Source organism: Pituophis catenifer, unplaced genomic scaffold (genome assembly GCF_029215685.1).
Source record: "Pituophis catenifer annectens isolate HBS135680 unplaced genomic scaffold, rPitCat1.0.hap2 SCAF_4, whole genome shotgun sequence".
Taxonomy (NCBI): domain Eukaryota; kingdom Metazoa; phylum Chordata; class Lepidosauria; order Squamata; family Colubridae; genus Pituophis; species Pituophis catenifer.
In genome coordinates, this window is record NW_027256884.1 from 86368355 (window position 1) to 86388671 (window position 20317).

At 37.9% G+C, this 20317-nt stretch overlaps 1 protein-coding gene across 1 annotated transcript in view; it reads right to left on the bottom strand.

Annotated features, from left to right (window-relative positions):
- The window catches only part of ROBO1 (roundabout guidance receptor 1), a 447547-nt gene that overhangs the window by 184106 nt on the left and 243124 nt on the right, over positions 1-20317 (bottom strand). Inside the window, exon 4 of the mRNA XM_070943637.1 lies at positions 9094-9420. Within this exon, the coding sequence (XP_070799738.1) occupies positions 9094-9420 (327 nt within the window). The remainder of the gene's footprint in view (positions 1-9093; positions 9421-20317) is intronic.

Consider the following 20317-nt stretch of genomic DNA (forward strand, 5'->3'; position numbering starts at 1 on the left):
ACTGGGCTTGGATGGTTTTCTTTGTAAGAAAAGCCTTCTATCTTGCTGCCCTACCCCATAGCCCAAAGATATGCTGAATATAAGATATTGTTGTCATTTGTAATACACGACCAGTATTTGCCAGAAATTCCTGCAGCTCTTGTGGTGTTTTTGATCTTTTCACAGCCTCCCCAACCAGTTTTCTTCTTTTTTTTTTTCATCAATTTTGGAGGGACCTCCAGTTCTTGGTAATGTCCTGTTGTACCATATTTTATCCACTTGTTAATGACTGTTTTCACTGTGTTCCATGATATATCCAATGCCTTGGAAATTATTTTGTACACTCCCGTCTTCATTATGTTCCACAGTATATCATGATCTGAGCCACAGTCAGCTCCTGGTCTTGTTTTTACTGACTGTATAGAGCTGTATAGAGCTTCTCCATCTTTGGCTACAGAGCACATAGTCAATCTGACTTCTGTGTTGACCGTCTGGTGACGTCCATGTGTAGAGTCGTCTCTTGGGTTGTTGGAAAAGAGCGTCTGCTATGTCCATCCAATCCCCCATAATGATAAGGACATCATTTTTGGTGTTAATTCTATAAGGTGCTGTAGGGCTTCATAGAACCGGTCAATTTCATTCTCTTCAGCACCAGTGGTTGGGGCATAGACTTGGATTACTGTGACATTTAATGGTTTGCCTTGGATTCGATCTGAGATCATATTGTATCCCAGTATTGCTTTTCCTACTCTTTTATTGATTATGAAGGCTACTCCTTTTCTTCTGAGGAATTCTTGCCCACAGTAGTGTACCTGATGGTCATCTGAATTAAATTCACCCATTCCTTTCCATTTTAGTTCACTGATTCCTAAGATGCCGATGTTCAGTCTTTTCATCTCTTATTTGACCACGTCCAGCTTGCCTTGATTCATGGATCTTACATTCAAGGTTTCTATGGAGAAAAAAAATCTTTACAGCATCAGACTTTCCTTTCACAAGATGCATCCACAGCTGAGCGTCCTTTCGGCTTTGGCCCAGTTGCTTCACTCTTTCTGGCGCTACTAGTACTAGCCCTCTGCTCTTCCCCAGTAACATACTGAACACCTTCCAACCTGAGGGGCTAATCTTCTGGCGTCATATCTTTTTTTCCTTTTGGTACTGTCCATGTGGTTTTCATGGCAAAGATACTGGAGTGGGTTGCCATTTCCTTCTCCAGTGGATCACGTTTTGTCAGAACTCTCTGCTATGACCTGTCCATCTTGGATGTCCCTGCACAGCATAGCTCATAGCTTTATTGAACTACACAAGCCCCTTCACCACAACAAGGCAGTAATCCGTGAAGAGTAATTATACGTAGAAGCCTGTTAATTCATATATTTTGAAAACAACTTAATCAGCATGGTTTTAAATTTGCTTCATAACTATTCTTATAGCCTACAATGCATGCTCCAGCTAAACTCCCAGAATTTTATAGTATGTCAATTAAAACTTAAAACAAATACATAAAAATACAAGTAATAAAACTATAACTCCTGGACATTCATAATCTGACAAAAGTATGTATTTTGAACAATATTCAGAAGCTAGCTTACTGTTGTGGTTAAAAGCACTGCAAAGTGGGAGACTATGAATGATCATCCTGGTTTAGGCATGAAGTCACCTACTGTATATGACTTTGAGCCAGTCACTTTCTAGGCCTAGGAAAAAGGCAGTGGCAAACCATTTCCAAAAATGTTGCCAACAGTAACAAAAATTGTCCAGGCAGTTGCTAGGAATCAAGACTGACTCAAAAGAGAAAAAAAATTAAAGCCCACTACTAGTTATATTCGTCTTACTCCTTTTCACATGCAACTTTTTGTTCCTTCATTCTACCATTCTGTTTATTTTCAGTAATAGTATGTAGAAATATTTCTGCTATTCAAGTAATAATATCTTCAGTTGCCTGGTATATTTCAACAGCTTTGCTTAAATCCATAGATCTTGTTTTTCATAGAACATTGTTTTTCAGCAACACATTTCTAATACCTATCCATGTTTTGGGATTATAACTCTGCCAGTTTGCAGATAATATGTTTTTATCTCTGCAGTGGCATCCTTCTTAGCTTCATAATTTTTGTTGAATAATTCTTAATAAAATAATTTTACATTATGGTTAACCAACCAGGCCAGGAAATTATGATTCATCTTGTTTAATGCTGAGATTTGTCATTCATTATTTGTCTGCTACCTTTCTAGAGATCCTGGCAAGCACTAGTTACAAGATTTATATTTCAATGTACATTATTGTTTTACAAATTACAGCTTTCTTTCCTCAAAAATATTACTTTTTGAGAACTACACACCATGTTGGGCTTTTCTAATATTAAGTAAAAGAAAGAAACTTTCTGAAAGGTCAAGAGGCAACCCCCTCCCCAGTTGAGACAGTTCCATCTAATTCTCAGCTGCTGAAATGAGGAATTGGGCCATTACAATTATTTCTCCATTCCTGAAACTTTCTTTTTCAGAACTTTGAAACAAAGTCCAGATATCAGAGTTACATTTCTTAAGATTTCTCCTTTCCAATCTTTTCTCCCTCTATATTCTCCCTTTTAAATTATAAGCCTAAAAATAGCTTGGAAGACTTTTTCAACTAAATATATAAAACAGCTTAAGCTATTTTCATGGAGTATCAATAGAAGGCCTCTACATTCTTTTGTTATTCCTGATTCCAAGTACTAAAATTCAACTTCCTTTTTTACATGCTTATGTTACCACAATATATTGTATAGGTCTCATTTGTTAGTGATATTTTTGAGGAAAGTAAGCTGTCATTTGTAAAAAATATATACCAATATAAATTTTATGGACTAGTAAGAAAATAAGTCAGCAATAAATATTGCACTTCCCTTGTGAAATGTAAGATTTGTAGACAACATTACCCAACTACTTTGACAAGAACATGCCCTTTACCACATTGCATAGGGACCTTTCACTACCAGTAAACATGTCCCTGCAGATGTAATATGAACCTGATAATAATCCTACAAGACTAAAAACATGGAATTAATTGAAAAATATTTCAAGACATCAGAAGGTGGGTTCAGAAAGTCAAGAAAAGATTTTAGTAGAAAAGCTAAGATATCTCTTTTGCATTAGTTACCACTTCCATATAATCATTGGGTCTGCTTGTGTAAACCTTTAAGAGCTGCAGTGCCTTTTCTACTTACATGCTCTATCAACTTCAATCAACTTAGAGCTGTGTCCAGCTGTGACTCCAATAGGTAACTTAAATAGTGTTTAGTTAAGCCATGTTTGCTCAGAAAAAAAAGGGCAAAGTGTTTATTTAGGAGATAAAATATTCCAGCTTCTATTATATCTCTTCTCTCTGTTTCAGCATTGTCATAGGTTTTATGTTTACTACTTCCTTATGGAACAGGCTGTTTACCTACAGACAAGATATTTTAGCAATCACAATACTGGTAGTTACTGAAACACAGCAGAAATTACCAGAAATACATAGTTACATTCCAAATAGCTAATGCTATTATTAGTGGACTTTACAATAGCTATTTGCCACGTGAAAAAGTGTTCTTATGGAGACTATTACAAAAATGACAAGCAACAAGCTATGTAATTTTTTTCTTATTCATAGAAAATATAAAATGATATTATGAATAAAAATACTGTCATTTAAAAGCACTGGAGAACTATTCCTTGTAAAGAAATTCAAAGAAATACAAATAGTTCTTTGTAAAGGAAACTACAGATGAATAATGATGCAATAATGACCAACAGGATTAAAATATTTTATTAATGGCAGATACTCATTAATCTTATTGTTATTATAACACCATTTCCAATAGCTCTGCAATATGCATCTTTTACATACATAATGTATGAAATGACAGGAAAGTATGACTTGTATTCTGTACTTATCTAAAGCCACAAAAAAATCAAAAGGAAAATAGTCATTTAATGCAAGTTAGACTGTAAAACAGTAAAATAAACTATTATATTCAGAAAACCATTGTTCAGGTCAGAGAAAAAAACACAAAATGTTCTTCAATGTTCAGCTAAGTGATAACTGGAGAAGGCTGCTGGACTGTGGCATACACCAGGTGCAAGAAAGGAGGAAGTGTCATGTTCTGCTCCCAGAAGTCTTCTACAACTGTCTGAACTATGATCTACCTTTCTACTGCAATGCAGCAGTTTAGTATTCTGCTCCCACCTTCTTATTCTTTAGGGATACATATTCTTCTTAATATCAGCAGGTGGGATGGTTACAGAACTTATACCCTGCACATCAGTTGTGGGTTGCCCCGGTTCGGACCGGTTCATAAGAACTGGTAGTAAAACCGGCGGGAAGCACCACCCATTAACCCAGATGTTATCATAGGTGATGCAAACCAGTAGTAAAGGTTCTAAAAAAACTAAGTGCAGACTTAGTAAATAGTAAATCATCACTAAATCATCATCATAGTCATCTATTGTGTCACCTTCTGACTCATTTAACTTTGTAACATGTGACCAAACAACCTCTTTAAGAGTTTCAAAGGCACAGTTTATAATTTAAATATTAACATTCTTAAAAATAAGAACAAGGACTTGAGTGGTGTGGTGGCTTAGAGGTGGAGCTCTCGCCTCACAATCTTGAGGCTGTGAGTTCAATCTAGGTAGTGGCACATATTTCTCTCTCTGGGCGCAAAGAGAAAATATCTGCTGTGAGCTCTGTATAGGCGTCTGGGCAGTAAACTCTCAGCTCCATTCAATCACCTTGACTGCACCCTGATGCAAGGGATTACAGGGTAGTTAAACAACAACAACAACAAAAAAAAAACAAGGACAATTTGCGAATTATTTTAGCTTTAGGTGCTCACATCAATTTGGAAAGATGCAATTTTGTCCCATAAAAAACTGATAAAACACAAACAACATCTTAAACCAAATGTACTACAAAAAAAGGTTTATGAATAGCTTTAAGAGGTGATGCCTATTCAAAGAATACAAAAAAAGGGAGGGAGGGAGGGAGGGAGGGACAGAAGGAGGGAGAAAGATTTCTGATGCTCACTGCTAGCTTCCCACAAAGTAATTATATGGGAAAGCCAACATATGTCCAAAAACTGCCTATAGGGCTCCTATAGGGGTACTAAGAAATCCAGGACATAAAATATCTCTGAAACAATGATCCAACAGAACACAGGTTGTCTACTTCTGATATAAAAATAACAAGAACTATTGTGCAGTGTGGCTTTGTATCAGATAGAGTAGAATTTTACATTTTCAGTGATCTGCTGAAATGTATACATGTAAAAAACTCTGTTTATTGTACATTTATTTAGAGAAACTGCATGATAAAAAAGTATAGGTCTAAATTCTGAAACATTTTGAGCAAGTATGGAGTTGAATCTTGGTGTCTGAAATCAATTTATTTGTTTGTTTGTTTGCATTGCGTGACTTGCAGGTTGCATTAATCTCAACATCTCTGCACTACATGCAATTTCCCCTATTAACTCAGAATAAAACGCAACATAATATAACTAACAAAACCATTAAATCATAACATGAGACTCCAGGAATGGTTGCCATTTTCTTCTACAGAAAACCATTTCCATTAATAGAGGAGCAAACATCTGCTTCCTTGGAGATTGAAAAAACAAACTTTTATACATATTCTAAATCTCAACAGAGAAGGAACCATTCAAATATATGGGATGATACTACACAATAGAAACAGATAGAAATAATGATTTTGTGGCCCTTGCAGATGATATGTCCTTAGTGGGGGGGACATGAAAAAAGACTCCTCTTTTTCACTTTATAGTATTAGGAGAGCTGATGTTAATTGAAGATGGTGATTTCATAGATATGCAAGCCCTAAATCATTCAAGACTCTGAAAGTAATTACCTGAACCTTGAATTACACCAACTGATAACCCAGTAGAACTCTCAAACCAGCACTGTTACAAGGACACAATAACTATGACTACTCAAACTGCTAAATTCTGGACTTGAACCTTTGAATATTTTTTCCATTCATCTTACATGGATGCTTTACAATAATCCAATTGAGAGTGACAAGGCATGAATAACTATGAATAAACCTTTCAATCCCAAACGTTACCGCATCTGGCAACTAGATATAGCTGTAAAAAGGACCTTTATTTATTTATTTATTTATTTATTAAATTTTTATACCGCCCCCTCTCCCGAAGGACTCGGGGCGGTGAACAGCCAAAATTAAAAACACACAATACAAATATTAAAATACATTAAAACAGAATTAAATTATCTTAGGCTTCTCCAATTTAAAACCCCATTACCTTCTTGTAAAACCTTCTTGTAAAAACCTTCTTGTAAAAACTGCTGCCTACTCTGAAATCAGGGTATTTGATTTTGGATGACCCTCAAGATACTAATTAGATCAGCATAGTAAAACCAAAACCAAACCAGAATTGATGACGGAATCTTTCTGGAACTCAATTGCTTACAAATTGAAAGCCACTCCATCTTTCTGGGATTCAGCCTTAATTTAATCCAGATTTGAACTGCCTCCAGGCACTTGGAGAGCATTTTATCACATCAATGGCTGAGATTTATAGATTGAGTTGTAAAGTTGCATCTCATTGTATTGATAATATCTGACTCTATGTTTATGGATGATTTCAGCCAATATCTTCAAGTCAGTGTTAAAAAGGAGTGCATTACATTCTGTAAAACACACAACTAAGAAGTCTAGAACTGCAACCCTACTCACATCTTGCCACCACCTAAAACTAGTCCACTACCATGCAGCACAATGTGCTCCTCTTCTAATTGTGTTAGGGAGTTCAGAAGAATACATTGCCATATGGCATCAGAAGTCACTGCGGGATTAAACAGTATGAGGAAGGTCACTGTATCCTCATAGATAATCTACAAAAACAATTATATTTATAGATAATAAGCTATAGATAATCTATACAATTACTTAGGAATAACGTATCTCAGCTAACTTGGAAAACTGTGCTTCAGTCAACTCTTTCGCATTTGCCTAGTTGGGATCTAACTGAGAGGATCTGAGCAATTTTGTTTTCCAAATGCTTAGCAAATTCCATACAAAGGTCCATCAAATTATCTTCCTGCCCAATCTTCCTTACTCAGAACCTGACTCAGAAAAGATCTGCTGGATGGTATTCTGCAGATGAAATAAGGGTAAAGTGTTGTTGGTATTGTTGAGGCCCAAAATGAGCTCTTACCATGTCCAGTTGAATTTTTTCCTATTATCTCATTCTATGCACTGTTTGATTCACTTCAGGTATAATTTTGTCTAGGGTTTCATTACTTTCCTTTCCAGCACACAACCATGGCCTCAGTAGAGCTATGCCAACCACAGCAGAACTAAGCCCACTAAACAGTTCCTGCTTGGGTGGTCCAATCTATTGCCTTCTATATATCGCGGGGCAAATGATTGATATTTCTGTCTTTCCTGCTTACTCATGCGAAGAAAAAAATTGCAATTCTGAAAAATGTTTGAAAATGTTCTAAGAATAAAAATGGAGACTTACAAAGAATGGAATCAGAAAATATTAACCACAATATCAACAATGTCAGTACTTTACACATGTAAAGATATTAATTAAAAACTCTTTAAACAAATTAGTAGTTTCAAACTTTAATGAAGCCATAATTTTTGTTTAAAGTTATTGTGTGTTGTCCCAAATTGTTGGCTTATTTGTAGCAATAAATAAATAAATAAATAAATAAATAAATAAATAAATAAATAAATAAATAAATAAATAAATAAATAAATGATCTCCAGCAAACATTCTACAGTAGCACATAACTAGTACAGTACTTAAATATTATATATAATGAATGTATGGATTACTCTGACATGCATGTATTTAGAAAAAAATAAAATAACAGCTGTATAAAGAGTTGTAGCTACCACAAGTCAAAACCACTGTTTAGAACTTGAATGACAGAAGAAAATGAAATGAAGTTGTACTCACTTAAGAGAAAGAGATGTTATCAAACTTTAATCTTTACAACCAAGCTCTAAGGTTTATAACAATATGCAGAATTCAAGGTATATTATTTAAAAACTGCAGGTACCAATCATAGACCTTTACAAATATAAAAAGAAATATATATGAGCCATGGTGGCACAGTGGTTAGAATGCAGTAGTGCAGGTTAATTCTGCCCATAGCCAGGATTTCGATTCTCACGGGTTCAAAATTGATTCAGCTTCCTATCCTTTCGAGGTCAGTAAAATGAGGACCCAGATTTCTGGGAGCAATATGCTTAATTTATAACTGCTCAAAGAGTGCTGTAAAGCACCATGGAATGGTATATAAATCTATGTGCTATTTCTATTGCTATATTTCTATCTGCACAAATCATGATGTACACTTAGTTATTCCAATTAACAGAGAAAAATGCAAAGAGAGTGTGGATCCTAATCTAGATATTACTTACCCTGTGCACATACTGTGGATATCACTAATCCTATGCACATACTGTGGATATACCAGTACTTCAGTGTACATATTCTTTACGGAATGTAGTAGTCACACTGATAATGTTTGCCAAATAATAATGCACATCTAACACAATATCATTTGCATCATGCTACTGCATGTGTAGATGAACTAGAGATCTTAAAATAAACCTTAAACATGTAATTATTGAATAAATATGCCATTATTTAAATATATTATCAATGCAATTTTACTAGAATGAATGACAAAATAATTGCTTTTACATTATTTCTACATTTTTCAGTAAACATACGCTTTGCCCAGTTTGTATTAGTTTGACAAAATTCTGGACTTACTAAAATAGTTCAAAATTGTTTCATTATTATATCCAGATAACACAACTTTTTTTTCTATATTGGCAAAGGGGGTATTGTTCAAAACCTTTTTTTCTAAATGTATATATAGTAGCTTCATAAATTGTACTTGCAAATCAGGACTCTTTGATTTTACTGATTATTATCCATTCACTTGATTAGATATATCATCTGTTTTTATGCAAAGGAAATGATTCTAGTTAGTGCATATAACTATTTCTCATTCTATTTTTACATCAAAACAATAATTCTACTGTTTTCTATTTAAATAGCTGCCAAAAAAAGGAAACAAAAGACTTACTTGCTACTTCCAATGATGCATTGTGACTCACAGCTTCACCAAGGTAATTCCTGGCTACACAGACATAAACTCCTTCATCAGGCCTACTTTTGCGGCCATGAACTATACGTAAGAAAAATAAAGATCCAGTCGGTAGCAACATCCGATGAGAACGAGGATCGTCTTTATCAGTTTCAACCCTTTCTCCTCCTTTGTACCATTCAATCGTTGGAACTGGTCTGCCTTCAGCCTTGCAGTTCAGTGTTGCTGGTTCCCCTTTAGAAACAATTAAATCCGAAGGATGTTCCATAATTCGAGGTGGGAAATCATCTTGACGAAGACGTGAACCTATAAATTCAAATTACATTTTTAATTTCTACTAGTATTAAAATGTTTTAGCTTAGATTAAAAAAAATAAACCACAAAGATGTACTGTATAATTATCTTTAGTGACCGTAAATAGTTAATAAGGATACCTAACAGGAATTGGCAACTTTTTAATACACAGGGACTCAACTGAATATTCAGAATCTGAGGGACATAGCAGGTCATAAGATGGTTCACAGCTAACACATTCTCCGCAACCACACTGCATTGGAGGGTTTGAGGCCTCAATAAAATATCAATAAAGTTCAGTGTCAATACCTTCAATATGTTAAGGGTGATGTATTGTCAACCCTATGGTCAGTTGTAATGTGGGTCATGTTGATCTAGTCTTAGTTCTATTGTAAAATATTTTATGTAGATGGCAAAATAAATTTACTTAAATGATCCTTATCAATTTGTGAATTCATACATTTCTATTTTCTCAAATAGAGAGCATGAAACAAAATATTTCTATATAGACTTAATAAACTTAAGGATTTTTTTCCCTTTCCTGTTTATTATTTCCCTTTATGTTTAGTTTATTTTAATCATTGCAATGTGTATAGTTTCTTACTATATTCTCTCTCTTTTGATGGTTTGTTATACTTTACTAATACAATTTAGGGGAGAAATGTTACTATCTTAATCATACTGTGTGTGTCAAGCAGTTTTAAGAGAAAGCTTGTCAATTTGGGAGTCTGGTTTCAATCTGTATAGATTAAAAACAATGCAATTAAATATAAGATGTAAGTTTAATTTCAGACAAGCAATAAATTATAGCGGTAGGCAATGAGATGCTCTACACACAGATTAAAATAACCTTGTCATCAATATGAATGTGATGGTGTTCACACATTACACTAACAGATGATCTTTTCAAGAAACATTTTTGGTGTATTTCAATACCACACTAACACATGAATTGTGCTTTGCAAGGCAAAATAGATTATAAATATACTAAATCAAACCACAACTGTATTATGACTTAGCATAATTCATGAACTAAGATGGCAGAGAAAACAGAACATCATGAAAAGTGAAGCCTAAAATGTCCAGATGATATCAGATGCCTATCCTGGTCTCTAGCATTGTATTACTTCTAAAATTGTAGATATATTTTGCAGACAAAACCCTAAAATGTTTTAATATGAATGTCCCTAATTACATATTTTTAAAAATCAGCTTAATTTTATCCATAGTTGTATCAGCTTTTCTGGAAGTCAATTGAAACAAGATCTTAACAGTTCACCTATTCATAAGTTAATGAAGACTGTAGTTAGGGATCAGTTTTTTTATTCATCTGATTAACCTTATCATATATGACTATGCAAATCAAAGGAAAAAAGAAAGAGGAAAGGTTACTTTGCTGACCTATAAAGCTACATGCTTCTTAGTAGCAAGCAAATAAATATTTTGGTAATGCTTACTAGCAAATATTCAAGCCTTTTAATGTGCCATATTACAACTATCTTCCAAAGCTGCTGCTATTATAAGGAAGCTGCATTGAGGCTGACTCTGATTTGGAAACAGAACCCTGAAGTTAATTGAAATTATTTAAGATAATGTTGCTCACCATGGACAAACAAAATGATGATACCCAATTTCTCTAAGATACTACAGCAGTTAAGTCCTCAAAATCTCTACTAACTCACTACCCTGATTCCCAACGCCAATACAGCACTAGAATCTACACACAAGTCCCTGAATTTACTGTTGCAGTGTATTTGTGTTTGTGTGTGTGTATTACTACCATAATTGACTACACCTGAGTTTAACTATTGTGCTGCAGTAAAATTTGATAATTTGATCTTTTGTCAACAAAAATATTAATGACTGGTCTACTCAATTAACATTGGATTTATGGTGGAGGAAGACTTTCATCTAGAGCAGAGGTATCAAACTCAAGGCCCGCACGGATCCAGCCTGTGAGGTGCTTAGATCTGGTCCGTGGGGCCGCCTTGGAAATAGCGAAGAACCGGCCCGCGGTGCCTCTGCCAGAGAAAATGGAGCTCATTTTTGCTGGCAGAGGACTGCAGGAGGATCCCTCCAATCCCGCCTTGGCCACCACAGGTGACCCTGACATGAGTGATGTTGAGCTGGCCATGCCCACCCTGGCCATGTCCACCCAGCCCCCCGAGGTCAAACACAACTCTGATGCAGCCCTCAATGAAATTGAGTTTGACATCCCTAATCTAGAGCTCTGCTTTTTTTCTTCATTTTGTTGTGTAATTTCTCATTTTCTACAAAAAAGTTTCAGTTGTTAAACGAGTTGTGCCTTATTTTAAACCCTTTTTGCCAGGGTTGTTAAGTGAATCACTGCAGTTGTTAAGTGAATCATGCAGTCATTAAGCAAATCTGGTTTCCCCCATTGATTCTGCTTGTTGGAAGCTGGCTGGGAAGGTTACAAATGGTGACACATGACCCTGGGACAATGCAGCTGTGATAAATATGTATTAGCTGCCAAGCACCCAAATTCTCATCACATGACCATGGGAATATTGCAAGAGTCATAAGTGTGAAAAAGGTCATAAATTACTTTTTTTTAGTGCATTTTAACTTCAGATAGTCATTAAATGAAAGGTTGTAAGTTGAGTATAACTAAATAATTTCAATGTTGTATTTTGTATAGTCGCACAGTTGTATACATGTCAACCTGAAAAGAAGATTTGAGACTTAATCCTGAATAGATATATGCAGGTCTATGTTGACAGAAATACTGCAAGTTTGTAAGTACTATAAATAGTCAGTAAGCAACTGAAGTGATGAATATAACATAAAAGAAACAAAGTCTGGTATGAATTAAAGGATTTTTCCATGGAGGAAAAGGATAAAAGTACAATTTATTAATTCCTTTCCAGAAGCTTCTTCAAAAACCTGTCATGTAGACACTGTTGAATTTTTCTGCTTGACTTCTATTCAAACATGCAGTGAAGGTGGGGTTTTGCGCGTGGTTTTCTACTGCATAATAGATACACCCATATAGTGGTTTACAGAGCTCTGGGTTATGTGAGTTATTAGCTCCTGTGACAGAAAGCAGAAAAGCAAAATTTTAGGAGCAATTTTGCAGACACATTTATACTTTTAGAAAACAAAATATTTCAAACAGCCTTTTAAAGGATTAGTAACAAATCCCTAAAGGAATGTGGCCAACCTCAGTCATAGTGAAACTTTAAAGTTAACATTCCCAACATTCAAGCAGCATTAGAAAACTCCAGGTTAATGAGGCACTAAAGAATAAAAGGTGTGACCCTTTTGCAGGTAAATCAACATGATTATTCCCTAATGGAGTCTGTAAGCTAAATGAACAGTCTAACAAAAATACTTTTAAACTTTCATTGTCACTGAGGAACTTGGAATGTAAACTGCACAAGCAGAGATGACCTTTCATGTACCTGTTACTTCTGCACTACTTCATAACTTGGCAGTCATGTCAACTAGTTAAAATGTTTAACTAGTAGAACATTGCGCTGCTGGCTGTCTTCCCTGAAGTAGTCGTCAAGTAATAACCACAATTGGGACTGGAACTTCTGTTAGTAAGCAATGTATCCATTAAATGACTCACACACAATTCTACAGCCATTTTTGCTGTGCTTGTTCAACATGATTCTCAAGAAACTCCCCCCTGGGAAGATCACTACATTTATGAATATATAAATTTATGAATATATAAATTGTTTTTGGTTAAAATGAATATTTTGTGGGTCAAAAAACAAACCTGTGATGCAGTTACTAGACTGAAGATGGCAACTAAGAAAGACAGTGCAACACAAGACAGACCTGATACAAGGCCTTTCAAATCAGGAGCAGACATGTAGAAAATTCAAGTACTTCCAAGTGAAATATTGCTGTATTGCAATAGCTTAAAGAATATGTTGGGAAAAGTGCTACCTTCACATAAACAGTACTTTATTTAACCAAAGACATGGTTTAAAGCAGGATTGCTAATAAAATTAGGGCTATACAAGTAAATCCTCACTTTCCAACTGAGGTTACAACAGCATTGAAAAAGTAAGTTTACAACCAGTCCTTGAATATGCAGTCATTGCTGCATCCCCACAGTCACATGATCATGATTGCAAACCAGCACATATTTATAGGTTACACCAGGGGTGTCAAACTTGCAAGCCGCAGGCCAGATGTGCCATGTACTGGCACCACCCCTGCCCAGTTTAGTGAAGGGGGAAAAAGTCCCGATACATCATGTGATGTCACTGTGATGACGTGAGTTTGACACTCCTGGGTTACACCACTGTGATTGGCAATAAGCAAAGTCAATGAGGAAGCCAGCAAGAAGTCAAAGTTACATTATATCACATTTGACAACCATGTGACAACCAGTCACTTAATGACTATAGCTGAAACTGACTGTAAATTGGATATAGTCACATGATGTTTTAATTCATGATGTCATTTGGCAAGGAATTCGTGGGTTGATAAGCGAGGACTACCTATTATATTCTTAATATTATATTATTATTTTTTCCTATAACAATTTTGCTCCAATTTCTCTTATCTTTTCTAAAGATTAATCTGTTAGATGTTTCATCATACACTGGTTAACAGCTCATATTGTCAGTTTTCAGGGCAAGTCAGATGTTGTATACCTCCCTTAAGTCCCAGACATGTGGGGAAAAAAAAGGTACTGAACAATACTAAAAAAAGTGTTAACAGGAGAAAAGCAGTTGGGATCTATCAAGATTTTCATTTTGCCCATATTAAACCTAATATGGTATGCAAACATTCATGTTTAGGTGTAAATATACAGCTATTTATTTATTTTTATTCATCTAATCAATCAATTTAGGTTGAAATATAAAAATAACAATCCTCATAAACAGCAAACAGATGGCAATTCCAATCAACACATAAACTACCATTTACTCAGCAGGGGCTCTGATCATCCCAGCCCATAGCCTGGGAAAAGAGCCAGATATGAGGCCCAAAAGGCCCTTGAAACTAATGTGAGGGAAATATCACCAGTGAGGATTCACAATCCAAAATAGAAAAAGAGGAATTGCTCAGAAGAATAAAAGAGGCAATAGCTGTGGCAGGACTACCTGATGCTTCAAGACCATGAAGATACATTGCATAAAAGAGGCAAAACCATTTCAGTTGACTATCTTGCCAGAAACCCGGACTGAAAGGCAATATTTAAATCAGTGTGACAGAAAAAGAATTTCTCCTGATACCAGGGAGGGAGGGAGGGAGGGAGGGAGGGAGGGAGGGAGGGAAGGAAGGAAGGAAGGAAGGAAGGAAGGAAGGAAGGAAGGAAGGCATATCTGCTGAATTCTATGGGATGTACTTCCATAAAATTATAAAACCCTCTTTCTTGGTTATTGATGGTTATAGGGATATATGTGGGAAACTGTTGATGTCATGAGTAGGAACAGAAAGCTATGTCAGCAAGTGTAAAACCTGTGCTATGATTAGAGATTGTCTTCAGGCTAGATAGATAATTGAACTTGTTTTAAAATCTTGAATATGTTTTCCTAATAAAATTTGTTTAATCCAATGTCTATTTTGAATTTTTCTATTTATTCCATTATCTTATACTGTAACAATAGTAGCAGCCTAACTCATCTGTTACGACGTTACACACACAAAAAAGTACCAAATTCTCACAGATGGAGGACCTTGATTAACATTTTCAGGTATGATGGGACATACGCTACACTGTATGCATACCACAAAATGATTTAAATATGTAAATGCATTTTGTGGGAGTGGGGAGAAGCATTGAAACCATTTGTAGACAAGATCATTCTCATATATTTGAATTTCTGATATTTATTTTATTTATTTATATCCCACCTTTATTATTTTTACCAATAACTGAAGACACCCACCTTCCTCCTCCTATTTTCCCCAAAACAGCAACCCTGTGAGATGAGTTGGGCTGAGATTCTGTCATGCAAGGTCACCCAGCTGGCTTTCATAACTAAGTATGTACCTTTCATATATACATATGAACAGTTTGTTTAGTGACTGTTCAAACATATAAAGTGATTTATGACCATTTTCCACACTTATGACCCTTGAAGCATCCTCATGATCACGTGATTTACATTCGGATGCTTTAAAACTGGTTCATATTTATCACAGTAGCAGTGTCCCGGGGTCATGTGATTCCCTTTTGCAACGTTCTAACAAGCAAAGTCAATGGGGAAGCCAGATTCACTTAACAACCTTGTTACTAACTTAACAACTGAACTGGTTCACTTAACAAATATGACAAGAAAAGTCATAAAATGGGGCAAAACTTACTTAACAAATGTCTCACTTAGCAACATAAATTTTGGTTCAATTATGGTCATAAGTTGAGGACTACCTGTATTATACTTATGAAATTATAGGTACACAGGTACAATTGCTTTAATATAATTGTTATAACAATCGATGATTTGTAGTTATAGTCTGTTTCTAATATTTGCTTGATATTTGTTTCTGATATATGTTCTTACTCAAGAAACAAAATATGTTTTCCTTTTTACTCTATCCTGCTTTAGTTCACCAGAATTTATTTTAGCACCTAGCACATAATAAAATGAACAGAATTTAGTGACAACCTATATAAATAAAAATATGAACCTTTAGTGGTATATAATCTCAAGAGTAGGAATTCTAACAATAACTATCATTCAGATGTTCTCAGTTAATTCTGAACTGTACTGAAGACGAAGTAATGCAGAAATACTGCTCTGTTTAAATAAGTATTCATAAAACTAAGCAGATCTGACCTCAATGCATACCGCCACTGAAAGAATTTACATTCTCACATCACAGTTTTCTAGAAGAACAGAATAGTTAAAGGGTATTAACTGTAAAACGAGCTACCACCATTTCATTTTCTGTCCAGATTTCCTCAGGGTTTTCTTATTGCCAATTCAACATTGTCAACATATCACATTATACAGAAAATCTGCAGAGCACGTTTAATTATCTGAATTTTTCCCCTTTTTGCATGCGCAGTTACCATCTGTGTAAAATATTGTGAACAGAAGAGCAACAACAATTGGGGGATAGCTGGGGGAAGCATTTTGCTAAAAAATGAACAGAGGTCATGGCAGTGGTTGCACTACATAGACAGATGGTATCAAGACACCACTTTATTAGTCAAATTTGGCAGGGGAGGGATTATGGCTACTTTATAGAACACACCAAAACTTAGTATGTAATTTAAATAGAACACATTTAAAATATTGTGTTGCCATTTGATAGATGGCATCTCTTACCAACATTTTGTAAATCTAGCCTTGTTCATTTCACTTTGTTTATAACTTCCTCTATAGATACTATTAGGAAATAAGCTCTTAAAATATAAAAAAGAAATTAGACTCTGAAAAAACAGCTGACATCAACAGATGATAAGACTAAATCTCATGTTTATTACAAATCTGTGGTGCATAACTGTTCTGGAGTTTCTTGGGTGATTTTTTTTAAAAAAACTACCTTTAAATTTTTAACAGAGATGACATAAAATTATGGAATTCCAAACAATTAGCCTTAACAGATGTATCACCAGACTCTAGGGTGGTAATAGTTTACTGATTTAATTAATCCACACAAACATAAAGTAGTTTACATAGCATGTATTATAGTTTATGTACTATAAATGAGCCAAACCAGTTGAGATTGTTAAACTATGTTTTCTAAAGTATATGAACCAAACAACAAAAGAAGCTAGAGGAATATAATATATAAAAAATGAGAAACTGAATAAAATTTGACAGATATTCTGTTAAATTAAGAATAAATTTGGTTCATTAATCAGTATGTTATGCAAAAAGTTTAAAAATTAGATATACTTTCTTAAAAAAACTGGATTTCTCTATTTTGGAATTTTTAATATTCCATAGAAATCCTTCATAAATCGGACGTTGGCTTACCTGAACGTCCCTTTTAGGAGTGCTGCGACCACTGTCCATGGCTGGGATCTTCACTTCAGATCTTGACAGTAACTAAGTGAGAGCTGTAAAACTCTCCCTGTTAAGGCACACCTCCAATCCCATGATCCTCCAGTCTATCACGAAGACACAGCAAGACTCCAAGGAAAAGTTCCAACAGCAAGTCCATGCAAACAGGCGAGAAACCACGGCAGACAGTCTGAAAGAAACTGCAACAGCAGAACATAACAGAACAACAAGGGAGGGAATGGACAGTGGTCGCAGCACTCCTAAAAGGGACGTTCAGGTAAGCCGACGTCCATTTTCCAGACTGTTGCTCCCACTGTCCATGGCTGGGACATACCCAAGCTCAACAACTAGGGCGGGAGACTGGATGCCCCCAACCCCCTGTCCAAAACAACACTCTGCAAGACTCGCCGCCCAAAGGCAGCATCTGAAGAAGCGTACAAGTCAATCCGATAGTGACTGATGAACTGCGACACCGAGGACCATGTGGCAGCCCTGCAAATGTCCTCCACCGAAGCTTGTGTCGCCCATGCAGCGGAGGTAGCCGCGCTGCAGGTGGAGTGCGGAAGAATGCGCCCCAGAACAGGTTTCACTGACAACTCATATGACAGGGAGATACACGCCTTGAGCCACCTGCCCACTGTGGCCGCGGAAATCTTCTGTCCCATCGAGGCCGGGTGAAAGGAAACCAGCAGAGCCTCCATCCGGCAAAACGTAGAAGTCCAGTGAATGTATATACGAAGTGCCCGTTTGACATCTAACTTATGCCAACGCCGTTCAGTAGAGTTCCGCGGAGACGGGCAGAAGTCCGGCAAAGAGAGTTCCTGCGCCCGGTGAAAAGGCGTGTTTACTTTCAGAATGAACGTAGGATCAAGCCTGAGAATCACTACACTTTCACGAAACATACAAAGGTCTTCCCGAATTGGTAGCGCCGAGAGTTCCGACACTCTCCGTGCGGAAGTGATGGCCAACAGAAACACGGTCTTAAATGACAGATGGTTCAAAGAAACCGACCTCAGAGGCTCGAAGGGGGGGACGTCAGAGCCAGCAGCACAAGCGGGAGGTCCCAGGTAGGGTATCTGTGTACTGGAGGAGGACACAAGTTCGTCGCGCCATGAAGAAAACCTCTGATGAGTGGATGCCTTGAGAGAGAATCGTAGGGTGGACATTTCAAGACGGTAGAAAGAGCTGCAGTTTGACGCCTCAACGTCGCAGGAGCTAGACCTTTTTTGAGTCCTGAGTGGAGGAAATCCAGAACTTCTTCCACTGTCGCAGAGGTAGGATCCACATGTTTCGAAGCCCCCCAGGCACAGAAGGACCTCCAGGAAGCCTCATAAATACGGCACGTGGAAGGACGTCTGGCAGCTTGAATAATCTCCACGACCCCATCAGACAAGTGCGACTTTTTCAGGATAACGCGTTCAAACGCCAAACGGCCAAGTGGAGCCACTGAGGCTCCGGATGACAAACGGCCCCTTGGAGAAGCGATACCTGATGGAGCGGAATCACCCAGGGTGTTGCCACGGAGAGGGCGACCAGGTCTGCATACCAGGCCCTGCGTGGCCAGTTGGGAGCCACCAGGATCAGATCCGCCTTCTCCCACAGCAACTTCCTCACAACCCGTAACAACAGAGGAATGGGGGGAAAAGCATAGAGGAGGCCCTTCGGCCATCGGCACCTCAGGGCGTCGCAATCCTCCACCGACGGATCTGGATACCGGGACACAAAGCGAGGCAGTTGGGCATTCCTCTGAGAAATGAACAGGTCTATCACCGGTGTCCCGAACCTGCGACAAATCTCCTGAAACAGCCGAGGATGGAGCTGCCACTCCGCCGGGTCGATCAGTTCCCGGCTGAGCCAGTCGGCCTGTACGTTGTCCACCCACGAGATGTGGTCCACCTTTATCAATCGCAGATGACGCTCCACCCAGTTGAATAGATGTTCCGCCTCAAACATTAGCGACCTGGACCTTGTGCCGCCTTCCTTGTTTATGTGCGCTTTGGCCACCGTATTGTCGGTGAGGACCAGTATGTGTCGCCCCTCTACCGACTTCTTGAAATGGCAAAGCGCCAACCTGACCGCCCGCAGCTCGAGCAGATTTATGCTGCAGCGGCTTTCCGACGGTGACCACTGACCTTGTGCCACGAGATCGCCAAGGTGCGCTCCCCAACCCTTCAGGCTGGCGTCCGACGTCAAGGTCAGCCTCTCCGGCTCCAGGAAGTCGCAGCCCTCCAGAATCGCCGGAGACAGCCACCAGGCCAGCGACAGATGGGTCTGAGGAGGTAAGTACACCTGGTGGTTCGAAGCAGAGTGGCCCGACCGTTGGAAGGGGAGAAGGAACCACTGCAAAGCTCAGGAGTGTCTGCGTGCCCACGGAACGATGTTGTAACAGGACACAATTTTCCCGAGCAATTGGGCCAGGAGCGAGAGAGGCACCTTCTCCAGGGCTTGGATTCGAAGAATCAGGTCCGTGATACTTTGAGCTCTGTCTGGGGAGAGGAAAACCTGCCCTTTGACTGAGTCTATCAAGGCCCCTAGGTGAATTAGTCCCGTGGTTGGAACCAGGTGGCTTTTCTCGAGGTTCACCGAGAACCCGTGGCATTGGAAAGTGTCCAGGACGAGGTTCCGGTCTTGGGACGCCTGGACAGGAGAGGAGGATAGTATCAGGACATCGTCGAGATAACACATCACTCGAACAGGATGTTGACGGAGTGAGGCGGCCACTACCGCTACCAGTTTTGTGAACGTGTGGGGTGCGGAGGACAGGCTGAACGGCATCGCCCGGTACTGGAAGTGCCTTCTGTCGTACTCGAACCTCAGGAATCGTCGGTGGTCGAGGTGCACCGGAACATGCAGGTAGGCTTCTCTGAGGTCCACCGATTGCAGTAAGTCCCGTCTCCGCACGCCCGTCAGGATAGAACGAAGCGAGTGCATCTTGAACTTGTGATACACCACAGACAGGTTCAATA